The sequence below is a fragment of the Rosa chinensis genome, chromosome 7, assembly GCF_002994745.2.
Source record: "Rosa chinensis cultivar Old Blush chromosome 7, RchiOBHm-V2, whole genome shotgun sequence".
NCBI classification, from domain to species: domain Eukaryota; kingdom Viridiplantae; phylum Streptophyta; class Magnoliopsida; order Rosales; family Rosaceae; genus Rosa; species Rosa chinensis.
Window position 1 is genome coordinate 49,552,245 of NC_037094.1, and position 17,964 is coordinate 49,570,208.

General features: G+C 38.4%; 1 protein-coding gene, 1 long non-coding RNA gene and 1 pseudogene across 4 annotated transcripts; 1 reads left to right on the forward strand and 2 right to left on the reverse strand.

Annotated features, from left to right (window-relative positions):
- Nucleotides 1–1,327: 1,327 nt before the first annotated feature.
- LOC112180117 lies at nucleotides 1,328–5,762 on the reverse strand. The gene is made up of 2 exons (XR_005802625.1): nucleotides 4,664–5,762; nucleotides 1,328–4,581 (listed from the first exon to the last, which is right to left on the reverse strand). It is a non-coding gene; the product is annotated as an uncharacterized LOC112180117 (long non-coding RNA).
- A 4,338-nt stretch (nucleotides 5,763–10,100) lies between these two features.
- Nucleotides 10,101–12,436, reverse strand: LOC112179531 (annotated as a pseudogene).
- Nucleotides 12,437–15,320: 2,884 nt separating this feature from the next.
- LOC112180707 (RING-H2 finger protein ATL20) lies at nucleotides 15,321–16,780 on the forward strand. Of its 3 annotated transcripts, XM_040512019.1 has the most exons (4): nucleotides 15,321–15,358; nucleotides 15,462–15,555; nucleotides 15,631–16,074; nucleotides 16,252–16,780. In XM_040512019.1, the coding sequence occupies exons 3-4, from the start codon at nucleotides 15,672–15,674 to the stop codon at nucleotides 16,713–16,715; spliced, it is 867 nt and encodes a 288-aa protein (XP_040367953.1). In that variant the 5' UTR covers nucleotides 15,321–15,358; nucleotides 15,462–15,555; nucleotides 15,631–15,671; the 3' UTR covers nucleotides 16,716–16,780. The 3 variants fall into 3 exon arrangements, with proteins under 3 accessions (XP_040367953.1, XP_040367952.1, XP_024175034.1); XM_040512018.1 differs by having other exon boundaries at nucleotides 15,328–15,358; nucleotides 15,462–16,074; XM_024319266.2 differs by lacking the exon at nucleotides 15,321–15,358 and having other exon boundaries at nucleotides 15,365–16,074.
- Nucleotides 16,781–17,964: the final 1,184 nt, after the last annotated feature.

Genomic DNA, 17,964 nt, shown 5'->3' on the forward strand with positions numbered 1-17,964 from the left:
AGTTTCAATGGCTGTGAGAAGTATAACAAACCATTGTGGACAATCATTGCATTAGAATAGCATTATGTGGTAAGTCACTTTGTCATTATAGCTTCTTAATTAATGTTATTATTCCTCATTTGATTTCTCTTTAGTCAGTTAACCAATGGTACTGGTTTGTACAGTGTTCAAGAAATTAGCAGGTTATCAACCAGTGTGCTGAATTTCATGTCGACAATCAAAATAAAGCCAAAAATCATTGTTTGTGGGTTAATTCTAGCAGAATTTGTATCATTATTATAAAGGGAAAAAACATTGTTGGCTGAGATATGAAGTGCTCTTGTAATTTTAGGAATGTCACATTGTATTTTGGTTACTTTTGAGATCATTAATGAAAGTGATGTATTTTTGATGTGAAGACTTGTTAATTTGTTATTGTATTTCCAAGGTACTGTGACAATGTATTGTACATATTAATGCAACAAATATAGGATAGTAGCACTATAGAAATGCTACTGAATGATGCATAGTAGCATTTTTTATATGTTATAGCATATGTAGTAATAGCATTTAGTAAATGCTATGGATAGTTTAACTATAGTGGTTCACTAAATGCTATGGAATGGGTAATACTACTACAAAAAGTGCATCACACAACAGTGGAAATCTGTTGTGTGATTTGGACCATGTCTGTCGTCTATCTCGGTGTTGTGTGATGAGCACACTCCAACAACTGTGAAACACCGTTGTGTGTATACCATAGACACAACGCATAAGTTAAAACCGTTGCACCGATTCTGCACATGCCAATGCCAGAAATTGGATGCAACGCATTCAATTGTTGTTTCGATGGTGATCAGACAACATAAGTAAGTACACGCTGTTGTTGGTTAACTTTTCACACAATAGAAAAATGACACTCAGACAACAGAAGTAAGACCATACTGTTATTGGTTAACTTCTCATACAACAGAAAAATATGGCGACTGTTGTTAGTTGTTCCTTCCCACAACAGATATCCAAAAGTAACTGTTGTATGTGTGAGGCTCAGTGTCGAATTCTTCCCAAGTCATATAACACATTGTTTCTATACCGTTGTGTGATTTAACATCAGACAACTGATGCCTCTTTGTTCTGTTGTGTGAGTACGAATGTGATGACAGAATTTTATAGATATTGTTGTGTGACTATAAGTGGTTTGTTGTGTGATTGATGACATATGCGTATTTATACAACGTAATTTAGTTTACCATTGTTTGTTCATTATCGATTCTTTACCTGAAATATTTGCAAAAAAATAATGCTCTATATATTAAGTATTGAAATACTCTAATTCAAGCATGTACCAAAAGAGCTAGCATTTATCAATCATCCATACATTCATCTATACCATGTAACAAAAAAAGAAAGCATTCTAGCTAGCTTGATGGTTGCTGCATTCTAACTAACAATTTAAAAAAGCAAAAGCTGATACAATATAAAACATGCACATACGCAGTTGCTGCATGTGAATATATGTATCAGCAGAACTTAACAAAATGCTTTCCTTCAACCAACTTGATGGCTCCTTCCAACTCTCCTGCAAGATCTTTAAGTGATGGGTCGAGCTCTCATTCTCAATGCAGGGCAGCCTTTTGCTTATATCAGCTCTCATACTTGCAGACAACAAATTGTACAGGTCATTTCTATCACCAAACCACATGAGGATATACTACTAAAGGTTCGAGCTTGATAATGAAAATCAATACCTCCAAATCCAAACTTACATTTGAATGTGTAGTGAAGTTGAATTACTTAAATGATTAGTACCATATATTAGTTCCCATATGTTATACATGAATTATACCAGCAACTCAACTGAAAAAGAACAGTCATGTGAGGCATGCAACTCACCAGTTCAATTAAGAAGACATTCCCTTTCATACATAGACTGACACACTCACTTCACAATTACATACTTGCAGTATCATGAAAGTGCCTTCTACAGACAAAACAATGGCTAAACTTACCTGAACCTACCATGTAGTATGAATTTGTTTTCTTTTCCTTTAGTTAGTTCCCAAAGGAGAAGCATAAATTTCATAATTATCAATGACACATACCTCTAATTATAAGAGTCGATTTCTTCTAAAGAGACGAGTTTAGACCTTACTTTCAGAAGCAGACTATGGAATGCATTTCACTCTAAATACTAGGAACCATGTTACACTCAATTTAACAAGAACAGAAACTAGAGGGGCAGGAAAAGTGGAAAGATGTAAAAGTGAGCACATAATAGAGGCAACTGTGTGCTCAATTATGTTACAAGGTAGTAAAACTAAAGCATGGACGGTGATAATGTTGGCTGATCACTACAACATTTACATTCAAACCCTAAGTTAATTCAGCTAAGAAACCTAATAAAGGATATAGAAAAATCAAAAGCAGTCCAAAAATAATGGGCATATGTTGATGTTCTTGTAGTGCTAAATTGACACAGCTAAGTCAGGTATGTTCACTTATTGATGAACTTTTCTACTTCCTTAATAGCCCAACAGCAATAAAAAAATCAACCAAGTCTTACATCTCCAAAAATTCACAAACCAAGAAAGTAGAAATAAAAGACAATGTTCAAAATCATTCAATTCATGCATGATATCATTAGTATACTACTAAAAACATTGAATAATTACAGAAAAGTGTGATTGAATATTAATCGAGACCATTAATGGCCACATATACATATTGCCTGTATTACAGGAAAATATGTTAAGTTTATTACTTTAGCTATCAAAAAGCCGAAATAAAAGTTTAAGACCAAAGAAAGGGAAAAAAAAAACAACATTTAAACTCAAACTGCATCAACAATGACATAAATTTGCAATAATTGGAAAATACTAGGGATCAAGTTTTTGGCAATTGGTCAAAATATTGACGACACTAGCTGTTCTTCCTGGATCAACAAACTCGAGGCAAAACCTTTTTCTTTTGTAACCAAAATATCATTGAAGTAGTCATACTGTTGCTTGGTATCTTTGAGTTATTTCTATATTATTGCAAACTTGTGGAGAAAGGCCAACATGGAAATTGCTATTTCAACTTTGAAAGAAAACTATTCTATCTTCACAAACTAATCTTCTTCTACCCAAATACACGTATTATAAACCCTATTAGCACTCCTTTAACTCAAAATCTCATATATGGTGTAAAAAAGTTGCATTTGAAAATGAATCTCAAGTCATCATTTGGAGATCTTCAGATGAGGTTTTTTTGCTTTTTCTTCTTCCTTTTTACTTGAGAATAATGGCCTCTCTAGTCTTGTTTGGAAGATCGAGGTATACTTAAAAACTGAAGAAAGGAACCACAAGAAGAAAAAATAAGCTAAAAATATAAAGTAAAGAAGAGAGGGGGGAGGGACCGTGGGTCTAGAGTAAAGTGACCCTGACTAATGACTTTCATATTAATAAGGGCTATTGTGATATTATAGAAACAAGTACAACAACATCAAAGCAGTGTGTTTTCTCTAAAGAACAGCATTGCAATAAAGTAATTCAATTTTATGCTGTATTTTAGCGACGTGTCTGGAAAACTTAATGGTATGAAATTGCTGGATAGTTGCCATTATTATTTAACTAGCAAGTTAGTCTAATGGCCTTTTGTTATGATCTGAGCAACTGAGCATTGCTAGTCAAAAGGAAACTTAAAAGATTATAAATTGATCAACAACTCTGTGAACTATTGAAGCCAATTAGTGAAAAACAATGTTTAAATTGTCTAGAAGGTTTCTTCCTAAGAGGAAAAAGGGAAAAGAGTGCCCAGTCATTTCTTGAAGTTGTTTTGGTTTATAGACAGCATATTTTTGTCTATCAATACAGTTCAGATGCAGTATACGGCAAGTGTCTACAATCATCAATAGCCTAAATATTAAAGCACTCGATCTCTTCACCAACTGACCCCTAGGCAAGGTGCAGATAATATAGTGCTTTAGAACTCCAAATGGGATCTCTGCATTCTCAAAAGACATGTCTTTCCCATGTCTCAATATAAACCACAATACACAGACGGAACCATTCCCTATCCATCAAACACTCCCTCCTAACTCCAAGACCCTCTGATCCCACTAAGAAATCCCCTCCTGAATCAGTTATGAGCTATATCCTATTACGAGCCAAGGAAAACATCTAGGTGCAGACGTGCAGTTAATTATGAGGAGTTACATATAGGTGCATGTTGTATTCCATAATCATTAAACACATAGAAATATGTCCTAGCGGTCCTAATAAAGTCAGTTTTCAACCACCAGTCCAATTAAATGAAACATAAACAGAGACAGTAGAGAGATAGATGCTCCTAGTACTAATATCTCCTAATACTAATCACGAAAACAAATACCATAAATAATATCAAGAATGATCCACACATGCACCACATTTGTAATAATAGAAATTGATCCCCGTTTTTGAGATGGAGATACTCATACCAATTCCCAGGGATATGAAACCTGCTGAAAGATTGAGTACATACGAAACGCAGTGAAGCAGAAAATAAGTGATGCAGACCAGTTCCAGAAACGACTTTGTTGAGCTTGGTTCCTTTCAAACGATCGAACTAGTTCCTCTTGTTCTGGAAAATCGAAGAAACAAAAACCAATTTAGAATTGGGTGAGCGGGAAATTATGGACAGAAGAAGTGAGAGAGATGATGACCTTGGGAATCCATGGGAGTCAGGACATCCATGAGTAGGAAGAGAAAGCTCATCGTCCTCAGACTTTCTGAATGTTCTGGCTAGCTTCTTCATCTCTAGCAAGATCTCTCTCAGTTGTGGAGTTTGATCTTTAGAGAAAGTGGAAGGGGAAGAAGCAAACTTACCTCTCAGAGGAAATTGGTTTTGTTCTTCATGGCCCGTCGATCAAGTGGACCTACCATAGCAGTATGATAACTAACAGGAAAGCAAGCCACCAGAGACGAAAAGAAAAGCAACAACAATCATAAGGACGACGGACGAGAGCTGCGGTCGAGATTTGGTCCTCTCATAGGGCTTCCGCCACCTCGCCCATGGATTCTAGCTCGATCTGTGGCTACAGCTTCTTCTTCGTTGTTGTAAAATTCAACGAAAAAAAGCCGGCTTTTTACCAATTGAAAGAAAATAATACCTTTTTGGGGCGGAGGATGATGCCACCGTGACAAGTCCTTCCTCCTCCTCCGTCAAACAAAACGAAGAATAAGGGCATTGTTAATAGGGTCGATAAGGGTCTCATGCTTTCTCTGCTGCTCTTATCGATTCTATAGATAGTGGTGCCGTATCTTAGACCTCAATCTGCGAATATTTAAACATGTACAAATTAACCCAGCATAGTGCCACCTCGTCGGCGTAGCACAGTACATTCGCCTCTGCCGTCTCGGATACCTTCATCTTCAGTATCTCTTCAATTGAACCTAGTTTGAAGGCGAGGAGGAGAGAGAAAGTGGATCTTGGGCACTCTATCTCCCCTGTCGCTGAAGAGGAAGATGAACCATCTAAGAGAATGGAACCCTACGAACCCTAAATCTAAGAGAAACTCGCAATTACAAACAAACCCATTTCAATTTCGCAGAGGAGTTTGCCAGAAGACTAGGACGGAGAACGGAGGAGAGAGTAAATAAGTGATAGAGAAGAGATGGTTTCACGTTTTGTGAGAAGAGAGAGAGAGAGAGGCAATAGGTTTTTTGAGGACGGAGGTTTCGACACATTCAATGGGCATATGTGTATTGACTGGAGGAACTGACGAAGTAAATGGGTTGCTGTTTTTGAAGGTGTAAGTGGCTATCGAGTTTGGTCGGAGTAAATGGGACTATTGGTTTCAATTAAGTTGTTTGGTGGGGAGACTTTGATTTGTTTCGAGTTTCTCCAACAACAGATAAAAAAATGACCGTTGTGTGAGTGTATGATGATAAATCCGGCTGGGAGGGAAAATTTGCCACCTGTGCCTATATAGATTTCATCAAATTGAAACTTTGCCGCATTGTTCACCTTGCTTCCATGCTCAGACAACAGAACTATGACTATCTGTTGTATGAATTTGGGCTTCTTGCACTAGGTGTACCTAGTACGATTTCTCAAACTTCATACAATATTTCGTTATACAATAGAAAACAAAAAACTGTTGTGTGTATAGTTCAAATTCTATTTTGGTGAGCTCATATGGGAGGGAATTATGTGCTCATTTTCCTCCATTCTACGCCTCACATTTACACAATAGAAAATTCTTAAATCAGTTGTGCAATATCTTCCTAAAAAAAAAGTTTTCAATTTGCTTACATTCACACAACGGAATCAGATTTGTACCGTTGTATGATAGAGTTTGTGTTACCACACAACAGCAGATTTTTGTTCTGTTGTGTGATGCACTTTTTGTAGTAGTGTAATATAGCGTTTACGAAATGTTATCAAAAGCCTATACAATAGCACTTTCAAAATGCTATAGATGACAAACTTTCCATAGTGTTTGCGAAAATGCTATGATAGACCTTAGATCTATTATAGCTCCGGCAGACATAGCGTTTACTAAAACGCTATGGTATCCTACGATAGCATTTTTTGAGCGCTATGAATGAAAGTTTATGGTGTAGAATTTGTATTGCTCCATAGTACCAGTTTGGTTCATCCTAGCCAAAGCAGCTTGATAATCAATGACATTGTGCCCACTAAATTCTCTCATCAAAAGATCAGCTAGTCCTAGCCAAGTGGGAGGAAATTCATGGTGGAACATATACCACCTATCTGAAGCCTTATCAGCAAGATGCATTGCAGCAATGGCTAACTTCTTATCCTCTGGTTTTTGATAGAAAGCAAAGAATTTCTCTGCCTTGTTGAGCCATTCAATAGGTTTACCACCACTAAAGAATCCAAATTCCAACCTCATTTGCCTCATATTAGGTAGATTGGGATCGCTATGGGTCTGGGATACAAGTTAGGGGGTCTGGGTGAGGCAGATTGATACACTTGGTGTGGTGGTAGAGAGGTGTGTAACATGTGGGAAGTTGGTGAGACATGGTATGGTTGTGATTGTATTGAGTAAGAGGGAAGTGAGATATTTGTGGAGTTGAGGTGTTAGGGACAGCAAATAGGAGTGTAGGCTATGGATGTGATGGGAAACTCATTGGAGTATGAGAGTATGAACCTAAATAGGTCATCACAAATGGGTTGGTGGTGCTTATATGGGTTGTGGGAGCATAACCATAGGCTTGTCAAGCATTGTAATGTGAATGAAATGGTCCAGTGAATGAAGAAAATGGCTGTGAACCAAAATCAGTGTGTTAATAAAATTGACCTGACATTACATTTAACACTCTACCTCCAAGGACGACATTATCAGTTTCACTCCCTATTGAATTCCTCATACTAGATGTTCGATTCAAAGGAGCAGTAAATTGCATAGAATCCACATTAGTCATATTCATCATCTCAGAATTAACTTCACTAGTAAATCCCAAAAGTACATCGTTAGGACTTAGTGTTAAATGGAAAGTGGGCGGAGATTTAAAGATACTACCCCCATCCGCTGTATGGGCCATGGATGATGTAGCCATGGTGGAGGCAGCTGAAGCAGCTGTGGTGTTGAGCAAAGGTGAACCATAAGAAGGTGGGAGCGACCCAAAGTTGAGAAGAGGGGCCTCTTGTTGCTTAGGAGTAGCCTAATGGTCCTCCTTCATCTGACGCATTTCAACTAACAGCTCAACTCAAAGAGTAGCAAGAGAGTCTTGTAGATCTCCAATTTTTGCTGAAGTTTCATCTTTATGAACCTGAAGGTCAAATTCCACATGTGATAGTTCGCTGGAAGTGTGAGGCTGGATTTCCGCGCCACCGCCCCCTTTGAGCTTCACCATCCCCTCGATCGAGGGCTCTGATACCAGATTGTTAAGGTTTTAGCCCTAACTACTGGAAATCACAGGTAGAGAGAAAAGAGAAAACAGAAAAGATAAAGCAGAAAATGAAATTTGTATTACCTTGGATGATTTCTTCTACAGGATAATAACATATATAGTTGGCGTTAACATGCTGGACACGTGTCACAGCAGCATAGGCACAGTACAATGCAAGATTCTTCTACAACGTCGAACTAAATGAAATTACACTTAATGGAAACGCACTATTTCGAAGCCAAACGACTAAAGCGAAAATACAAATAAACTGGAATGGAAATTAATCAACTTTCCTAGTTAACACAGGAATACGTACCCACTGACTTTCATAACAGCTTCCTTTCAATGTTGTTATCCTTGCCACTGCTGCTTAGATCAAACCTGGAACCAAGGCTCGGACCCAATCCGCGTCTCTAACCGCCCTCCCTCAACACAAACCTGATGACCACCCTATCACATAGAGGATTCCTATCTGAACTGCAGTACCTACCGCCGTCAAATCCTCAGAATTGCGATCTCAAAGACGAAAGGGCACTAGAAAACCCTTCCTGTCCGGCAGCGACACAACATCTACGAGGCAAGCACCAAAGCCGGCATCGGCTGCCGCCGAACGAGAGAAAAACACGGTGTCTCTCCCCTGTGCTCTCTCAGCTTTGCTCTGCGGCTGAGGTTCAAAAAAAAATTCATGTGGATAAATATTAGTAACTCAATAAAAATTACTATTTCTATTACAATTAATTTTTTTATAAACTTTCAGGTATTTATGTCTGTCACTTATTTAGTATCTTGAATTTGAAAAGTGATCTTCACATTAATTAAATGAAGATTTGGAAATAGTTTTTATGTCATTTATAAATTAGAAAGTGTAGAGAAATAATTTTTCTTGTGATTTGTTGTACATAATAGTAATTTAATATTATGATAAATAGATAATTTGATAATTCAAAAAGAAGAGAGGTCAAATAGGTAATTTTGTTTTTGATTAGAAAATTTTCAAGAAGTAGTGTTAGATGTTGTAGAAAGTTGGTATTTCAGGAAAGCAGTCCCTTATTTAGGATAGTTCTTAATTGACCATAAATGGCATTTAATAACATTTTAGACTTCCATATATAGGTAAGATATATAGGCTGCATTTGTTAGGGGGGATTGTGTTACCCCGGCTTAATTTCTTCTAGAGTCTTGCACTCCTCAAGCTAGACTGATGGTATAGAGTGCCTTGACCCACGTTTGGTGCCAGCGGGATTAAGTATAGAACTAAAACCTTCAACACCACCAACCTACAAAACCAGCAAAGCTCCAAATATATGGTGACCTGATCAGAACTCCACCGTCAGGCCACCTTCAGCCGGCGCATCGGTTGGTTCGATCCACTTCTAGTCGCCGACGTGCCTCTAGCCTCAGTTAGTCCGATTGGTGGGTGTGGAGAGAGAATCGAACGCTAAGGTCTCCAACAGTTTCTCTACAAATTCTGACGGCTCCAGCGATGTTTTGAAGTGCATGAGGTATGAAAGTTGATCTACTCTTAGTGTTCTACATGCTAATTTACATGATTTTTGAATTTGATTATGTTTTGGAAGAATTGGTTTCTAGGTTGTCAACCACCGTCGGGTACACCGTCTGTGGTGGTGGTTTCGGGTTGATGATGGCGATACTTGAAGAAGTTAATCGGTGACTGAGAACCTTGCACTGCTGAGGGCTCAATTTCAGAATCCTTTGTGAGGTTTTCCATCACCCAGTCTGCGTGGGAGCTGTGTTTGGTTGGGTGGCGAGTAACAACGCCGCCATAGGGGTGTGGGAATGAAGTAATAGATGGGGCGAGGTTGCATTGCAGGTTGAGAATGATGAGAGAACGACGAATGGAAGGGAAGAGTAGATCGAGTGAGAATAGCTTCCACAATCCTATGGTTTTTGGTGGGTTTGGGTAGAGGGTGTTGGGGGTGTTTTTGGGACTGTGGAGTCTCATTAAAAAGAGTCCTCCTTGCTGCCAAACATGGGATAACTGGGATTAGACTAGATAAGGATGTCCAATCTCATCCAATCCCATGAAACAAACACCACCATAGTATGTAAAATAGCGTAGCATGCCCACATTATATCTTAGGAGTTAGGGCTGGCTGTCAATTGGGCCAAGTCGATCAAGCCTATTTCAGATCGAGCCAAGTCGACTCGAGGGCTTACATACTGAACCAGTTGTACAATATACAGAATGTTTATAATTTGGTAATAGATAGGAGTCATAGGACTTGAACCCTTTACCTCTTACACAACAACCCTACTTTTGAACACTAGATCACGAGCTGCTCACAATATATTGGGTACAAATTTTGTATTTATTATTTATTACACGATAAAATTAGGGAAATAAAATTCACACTCCTTATTTTACAATTCAAACTCTGCGTTTTATTTTTTAATATCTTAAGTTTTGTCTTTTTGCAATGTGAATTATAAAACATGTGTATTAAGATACTAAAAAAAGAAGTTTCTTTTTTTTCCATCAGTTTCTTTCCTCCTCTTCTTTCATCCTCCTTCTCTTTTTTCCAGTTCTATCATTGTGTTCTTCAAGGTCTCGATTAACAGATGCAGCAGATTTCAAAATCTTGATCAAATTCTTTGACTTTCTTCATCCTCATCCTCCACAATTGTCAACATAATTTTCCTTTCATCATCGTCCAATGATTTTAATGTGTCATGGTTGATGGGCATGGCCAAAGGTAACAAACTTTGTTTAATGAAATCTTCCAAGAATTCCTCTGCATATTCAAAACAAAAAGCTAAAGCCACAGCACTTGAAAGTAAAAAAAAGGGTTTCAATTCTAAAACTAATGGAATAAAGAATACTTTATGCAATCTAGAAGGGATTTGTTGTTAACAAACTAAACTGTTAGAAATTGAAAGACAGGATTATATCAGTAGATTAGATTTATAATGAATCTGAGATAGAGCTTGCATTGGCAAAATATTTATGAGTCATATTTGAGCTTTAATTCATGACTGGTCAGGTGGTTTTATACCAGCACTTGGCTCTAATCTTTCCCAGTGCCAGAAATAGTCAACAGCCTCAACAAGTCGAACCAAACAACTGTGGGTTGCTATAGATAAATCCACAGTGAACAATTCAGAAAACGCTTAAGGATGGTTCCTTTACGTACAAAGCAGTTATATAAACAGCTTGCCCATCCATGACAACGGAAACTTAGAAATTTAAAGTACTTTTAAAAATTAAAAGTGGAAAACTTCTAAAGTTTTATTGCAGTTTCTTAGCTGAACATGGACCAGGAAGCTCTTTCAAATATGAATAACAAGTATTAATTTATAGATTGGAATTTGGTACAACTGAACTATAGCAACCACATGACAGGTACCCCAATTTATCTGAATCCACAAACAATAAGGTGTAATGTTGTTAGTCACACACTTAATAAATTGTACTGCATACGTACTATGATATTCTGTATTGGTTGCATTGGAAGAGATTTAAGTATCAAACTCCGTACCATTTTCTATTGGGCTAGCCCCAACGGATTATATTTATACGTTTTTAGCAGTGAATTAGCACTGATACACCAAAACTAACTAACCTTCAAAGGGGCCGTAAAAGACGTAGCGCTCATCGCAACTTGGATGAAGGGATACCAGAGCAGGAACGTTGTCAAAATCATACAACAGCATTACATCCTCAGAGAAATCCTTTGCAACCGAAAACCAGGCCTTCCTTTTGTACTTCAATGCCAACTTAGATATCACGGACTCATCTAAGCCAAAACCAACATATATGGGGAAGAATGTGCCTGCCGCTCCAACAAAATCAGCAATAGCAGAGTCTGAATCAAGTAGGGTAACATCGGGAGCTGCAAATTTCTTGAGATAACGAACAAGCAAATCGGCTTTCCTTGGCCCCATATACTCTTGGGGGACACCATGTATAAAGAGCTTCAGCGTAGGATATCCACTTTATCAAGCATAACAACAAGAACTAAAAAAAATTAAAATCTGCAATGTAATAGTAGTAGTTTTAGTTTAAAGCATTTCAATTTCAGGTTCAGAAGCATACTCGACTCCGCATTTGCAAGCTAGAGATGTAGACTTGTCAGCATCAACTTTTGCTATCACTATTGGTTTCTTCAATGAAGCAAGCATCGGCGCAGCCGCGTCCAACTAAATCCAAACAAGCAATGAAAAGTGGGCATTACAAATCTAAATAAGAAAGTGATAATCCATGGATCCATTTGATCGAAACAGAAGAAGAGAAGGCACACAGACCTGAGGAGAGAGACTCTTGCTGTGGGGGCACCATGGGGCGTGGAAGTCCACCAAGACCAAGTCGAGCGCTGAAATCGCCGATTCGAAGTTGGAATCGTCCAGCTCCAGCACCGTCCCGTCAGCCACCCAAGACGACGACGACGACACTGACGCCTCCAATATAGCTGCTGCTGACGTCAGCGCCCAGAACCACACCGTTAAGCCACCCATGCCGCGCTGCTAGAATTTCAACCATGGAAGAAGAAAAAGAAAGAAGAAGGAATGGGAAGTTGAGGACCTACATTTTGACTGGATTATCTGATTACAGTTTTTACAGCAAAGTTTTCTTTATACACTAAAATAAGCACTATTACTATGCTGCCCTTAACATCCCCCCTCAACCATATCCCAAGCATAATGGTTGGAACACATGAATCCCAAATCTAAAAGACCTCAATACTGAAGAATTGGATATAACAGCCGCAATATATGCACAGTTAATCTTCAACCAATATGCGTCTTGAACTCTGGAAAGAAAAATGGTAGAATTGGTGCTTCTTCTATGTAACCCACAGCTTATGTGTATCTATGTATGACATCAGTCTTCTCTGCTTGCACATGACAAGTAACAATTTCATTCTAAAATGCATGATCACCATATCATCATTCAGTTTCACCAATGCTTAGGCAGGGTTGACGGCTTTGGCATGTGTGAAAATACCATCAGCAAGAGGAATTCTGTGCTTCAGTTTCATGTCCATATCACCATAGACAGCCAAGGTGTACAGAGTCTTCCAGAACAAGCAGATATTGCCATATATCTGTACCACATCTTCTTACCTTCAACAACCCCAACATCTTTACATCTTCTATCACTTTCCACAATTATGACAGTACCGTCCTAGGAAATGTCTACAGCCTCAGCCTGGAAGAAAAAGATGAAAAGTGCAGAAGGTAAACGGAAAAATGATTGGTAATTGTACAGAATTCTGATCTTGAAGTTGTGAATGGTAATTGCACAGAAGGAAAAGAAAAGCTGATAATGAACTGAAAAACAAAGGAATCTCTTGGTATTTTGACTGGTAATTGTACAGAAGTGAATTGGAAGAAAAGTCTTGAAGGAAAGCAAGAGGAGACTTGGTAATTGTACATACTTGGTTTCAATGGTATTCAATGGTAATTGTACATCATTGGTTGCAATTGTAATTGTACAAAAGAAGATTGAAGAAATGCAAAAAGCAAATCAAGAAAGCAGCCAGCCCAGGACAATTGAATATCTCCAACCAACATATGAAAAGATTTCACCAGAGCACCAAAGCACAACATATCAACCTTATAACACCAAATACCATCACCTAACCAGACTGAGTTGATAATCAGGTAATAAGGGGCAATCGATAAGCAGAGTAGATCACACAACAATAATACTCAATATACCCAACTTAATTTTCCAGAAGTTACTGAACCAATTGAACTTTCAAGGAAGACCAGTCAAAATTTTTACCAAGAATGGAACGCAGCGTTTAAGCCAAAGCTCAAACCAGATGCTGAAGACTGAGCTCATCTAGTCCATCCTCGTCTTCAGGCACAAAGCAGTCAATAGTCATCTCATCCAACGCTCCACCTTCACCGCACCAGTTCCACTCTACTCTCCTGCTTTCTTTTCTGCCATCGACTTCAGAGAAAAAAGCTTCGCAAAAATAGTGCTCGAGGTTTCAGTCGAGAAGATCGAAGCGCCGGAGGTCATCCGCGTCTACACCGAGTACCTCCACGACCTCAGCACATCCAGAGGCTCGCGTCGCCGTGACGGGGAGGTTTTCGAGGGCGATGAGCTTGTGGAGGTGAGACTGTGAGGTCTGGAGCTCAGTTTGCTTGGTGGAGATGGAGAGTATGGAGATCTAAAGCTCATGGATCTGAGATTCCAATTGCTCTTCGATTTTGCTTCACCGGAACTGGAATTGGAATAGGAATTTGAAATCAAATTGGAATCCAGGCAGCTCTTCTCTTCTGGTATGGTGGAAATGGAGGGTGTCGATGTAATACGACGCCGTTTGGATCATGTCGAGTGCGAAGAGGGAGGCGTCGGAGCTCGTACTGGAGGTCAGAGGTCGCCATGGCATTGCAGATCAGATTGTAGCCGTGGTCGCACATTCTAGGGTTGGGAATACAAATTGGGGGATTTTGGGGCTTATTTGATTAGATTTCCCTAAATTGAACCAAAAAGAGGCTAAAGATGGAGAGAATTACAGCGGAGAAGTAGCGGTGGAGCAATGGTCAGGCCGCCATGGCCTCTGATACCATGCTAGAATTTCAACCATGGAAGAAGAAAAAGAAAGAAGAAGGAATGGGAAGTTGAGGACCTACATTTTGACTGGATTATCTGATTACAGTTTTTACAGCAAAGTTTTCTTTATACACTAAAATAAGCACTATTACTATGCTGCCCTTAACACGCGCATCCTCCTCGATTTCTTCTTCTGTTTTGATGAGTACAATGTGTCAGCCCTTCAGTTAGCTTCAGCCGCCTTTATCCCCACTTCCAAGGGTGTATACGTCTTTTCGCCCCTGCATGTGAAACTTCTTTTTCGTCTCTAAACCCGTCGAGGACTGATCAGGTCAAATCAAAGTTTTGTGGGTTTCAATTATGTCTTATTATTCCCTATTCATTATATATACATGTATAAGCTTGTTTATCCCCAGCGTAAATAAGCTTGTTTAATTATTTCCAATAACAGTCGACATGACTATATGAGCTATATTTTTTTTAGGTTCTCGATCTCTTCTTTTTTGCTTTTGCTTTGCTCAATCTCAGTTATCCGGACACTAACTAGGCATTTTAACGGACATGATGTTTTACACATAAATTCTGGAACTCGAAGTTGTTAGATTAACTAACTTATTTGAATTAGGCACACCTTAAATAATTTATAATTTAATTGTTTCCATTTTCAGAATTTCAATATTTCTATAGTTTCGTTCAGAAGTCTTGGTCGATATAATCCAACGAGTCTACTATAGTCAAATCCCACCTAAGCTCCATTTCCTTGTCAGCTTTTTGCCATTATTGGCAACGTATGATTTCCAATACTTGTATTTATATATGCAATATAATTACCTAATTGGGTGATCAGATACTGAGGTAGAGAGACCTAGCTGCTTGTCTGCTACTCTGCTTGTTATATAAAGAAGTAGTATACAATTCGAACTCTAACTAGTTAACATATATAGTTGGCCGGATGTTGGTCTCTGGCCAAATAGTACGTACTGGTTTAATTTTCATACGTACCCTATAGTCATATGGCAACCTCAGACATATTATTCTCATTCTTCTTCTTCTTCTTCACCTTCTTACTTCCTCAGATAGCAGATAGCAGATGTGGTGGTTCAACATGCTATGGGAGCGGCCCACTGATTCGATTCCCTTTCCGGCTAAGATACCGCCAACCGCTAAATTGTGGGTATTCCATTCATTTTGACCTTTCATGCAACAGTACACAAAAAAGCACCATTCTCACCCTCCCTTCTTCAGGAGACTTCGAGGTCGAGAGCATCCATTACAGTGACCAAACCATGTGGATCAACGACCTAAACTGGTGCATGCACAAAAGATTCCTTGACAAAGACTTCGGTCTTGTAGGCACGCCTTTCCATTTCTGGCATAGCCTGGAAAACTATACCTACTTCAAGTGCCCGTCCAAAGTTGTGGCTATTGGGTCTTTTGCACCAATCTCTTGCCTTGACGATTACAATTACAACGTCATTGCTGTCCCGTCGAGTTGGTCAACGACTGAGAAACCAGCTCCTCAGTCTCTTTGTCTTGCAATTTCCACAGCTTTGCTTCCGGCGAGTTTTGGGTGGGAGGAGTTTGCTGTAAAGTTGACTTGGGGCGTTCCCGATTGTCGTTCTTGTGAAGCAAATGGTAGAGTTTGTAAGCCTAATGTGACAAGTTCGCACATTGAGTGCTCAACTGATGGTATGATAAATTTCCAGTAATGCTATTTTATTTTATTTTCATTAACAAACGCGTTTTTTAGTAGACAAATTATTATGTTATATTGACAAATTGCGAAGAATTAATAACATTCAGCTTATGATCTTGCAACATAGTAGGTTGACAATCAATGTTGCTATTTCTGCTATTTTCGATCAGGTATCCCAATATCCTCAAAGACCGGCATAGCAATTAGCGTGTTGATTCCGGCAGGGCTGTTGTGCATTGTTGGATACGCACTCTATGTTGCGGGCAGGAGGGATGATGGTCTGGTCCAAGAAACAAACAGGCGTGGTCAGCTTCAAGAACTCATTCAAGCCAATGGACAACCTCAAGTAGTTACAGCGGGTCTTGATGCTCAGACTATTGAGTCATATTTGAAGACTCAACTTGGTGAGAGTTTAGAATTACCTGACCCTAATAACAAAACTTGCTCGATATGTTTGGGTGAGTACCAGTCCAAGGAAATGCTAAGGACTATACCAGAATGCAATCACTATTTTCATGTTGGTTGCATAGACGAGTGGCTTAGAAAGAACCCAACATGTCCACTTTGTCGAAATCTTCCTCGAACACCCGAAGTGTCATTAGTGAGACCTCACGATGATCATTCTATGTGTTAAGAGATGAAACACATCTTCGTCTTTGGATAAAGTTGCATGAAGAAATAAAAGAAAATGTGTGTATATGTTTATGATTTCTGTAATTATATTAAGTGAAGAAGCTATACAAATCCTTTTTCGTTTCTACGAAGTCAATTAAAATGTGTGTATGTTGTTATTACGTCAGATTCTTATTAATCAAGTTTATTTCGCATTCAAAAATCTGGGATCAAGTGTTAGGAAGCTTCAAATTTGGTTTAACTTGCTGCCTACGAAGGGGTTTAACTTGCTGCCTACGAAGGTAAGTAAAATGAAAGTCCATAGAAGTTCTTAATATCCTATTAAAAATGGAGTCGCCATCTGAAAACATGATTTGGTTTTAACTTGCTGCCTACGAAGGTAAGTAAAATGAAAGTCCATAGAAGTTCTTAATATCCTATTAAAAATGGAGTCGCCATCTGAAAACATGATTTGGTTTTAACTTGCTGCCTACGAAGGTAAGTAAAATGAAAGTCCATAGAAGTTCTTAATATCCTATTAAAAATGGAGTCGCCATCTGAAAACATGATTTGGTTTTAACTTGCTGCCTACGAAGGCTAGTAATGCCTCGTGCTTTGACCGACTAAAAGTTGGTTGTCGGCTTTGTGGCAAAGGCTTTTTCTTAATTAATTAATTAATTAATTAATAAGACTATGATGTAATTATCTTATCTTCCGGCAAAATAGTCAAATTACTCCTAACTTTTCTCATGACTACCGATTTACCTCCTGACATTTCAATTTTGATTATTTACACCCTCATTTTTCTAAATGTTGCCGATTTAGACCCTATAGCTAAATTGTCAACTTTCCATCTAATTTCTCTGTTAACTTGGTTAGCACGTGAAGAGACTTTTTGTCTTTGTAATTGTCACCAAAGAAAAGGGTCTTACTATTTGTACCCAACAAAAATCTTAGTACACCGGCCAACTATAAATTTTTTGCCTCTAATCTTCTAATATTACCCTCATATATTAATAAATCAAGAAAAAAATATAAAATTACTTTGTTAAAAAATTTTAAAAAAATTCTGCTATTCGTCTTTCGCAATTGGTTTTCTTTTTTTTGCCTCATTCTCTCCTCTTCTTCTATGTCTATCTCTCAGTTATCTTCTTCTCAACATGTCCTCTTCTCTATGTTCCTTTTTATCGAGATCAATATAACACAATCCCAACTTGAATTATTATTATTATTATTATTTTAATAAGAGGATCAAATGATTTCACTCCTAC

Excerpts from the sequence above, each read along its gene's own strand:
- LOC112180707 (XM_024319266.2), top strand. The coding sequence starts at position 15,399 with ATGGCAACCTCAGACATATTATTCTCATTCTTCTTCTTCTTCTTCACC. Across the intron at positions 16,075-16,251 it reads CATTGAGTGCTCAACTGATG|GTATCCCAATATCCTCAAAG; the intron begins GTATGATAAATT and ends ATTTTCGATCAG.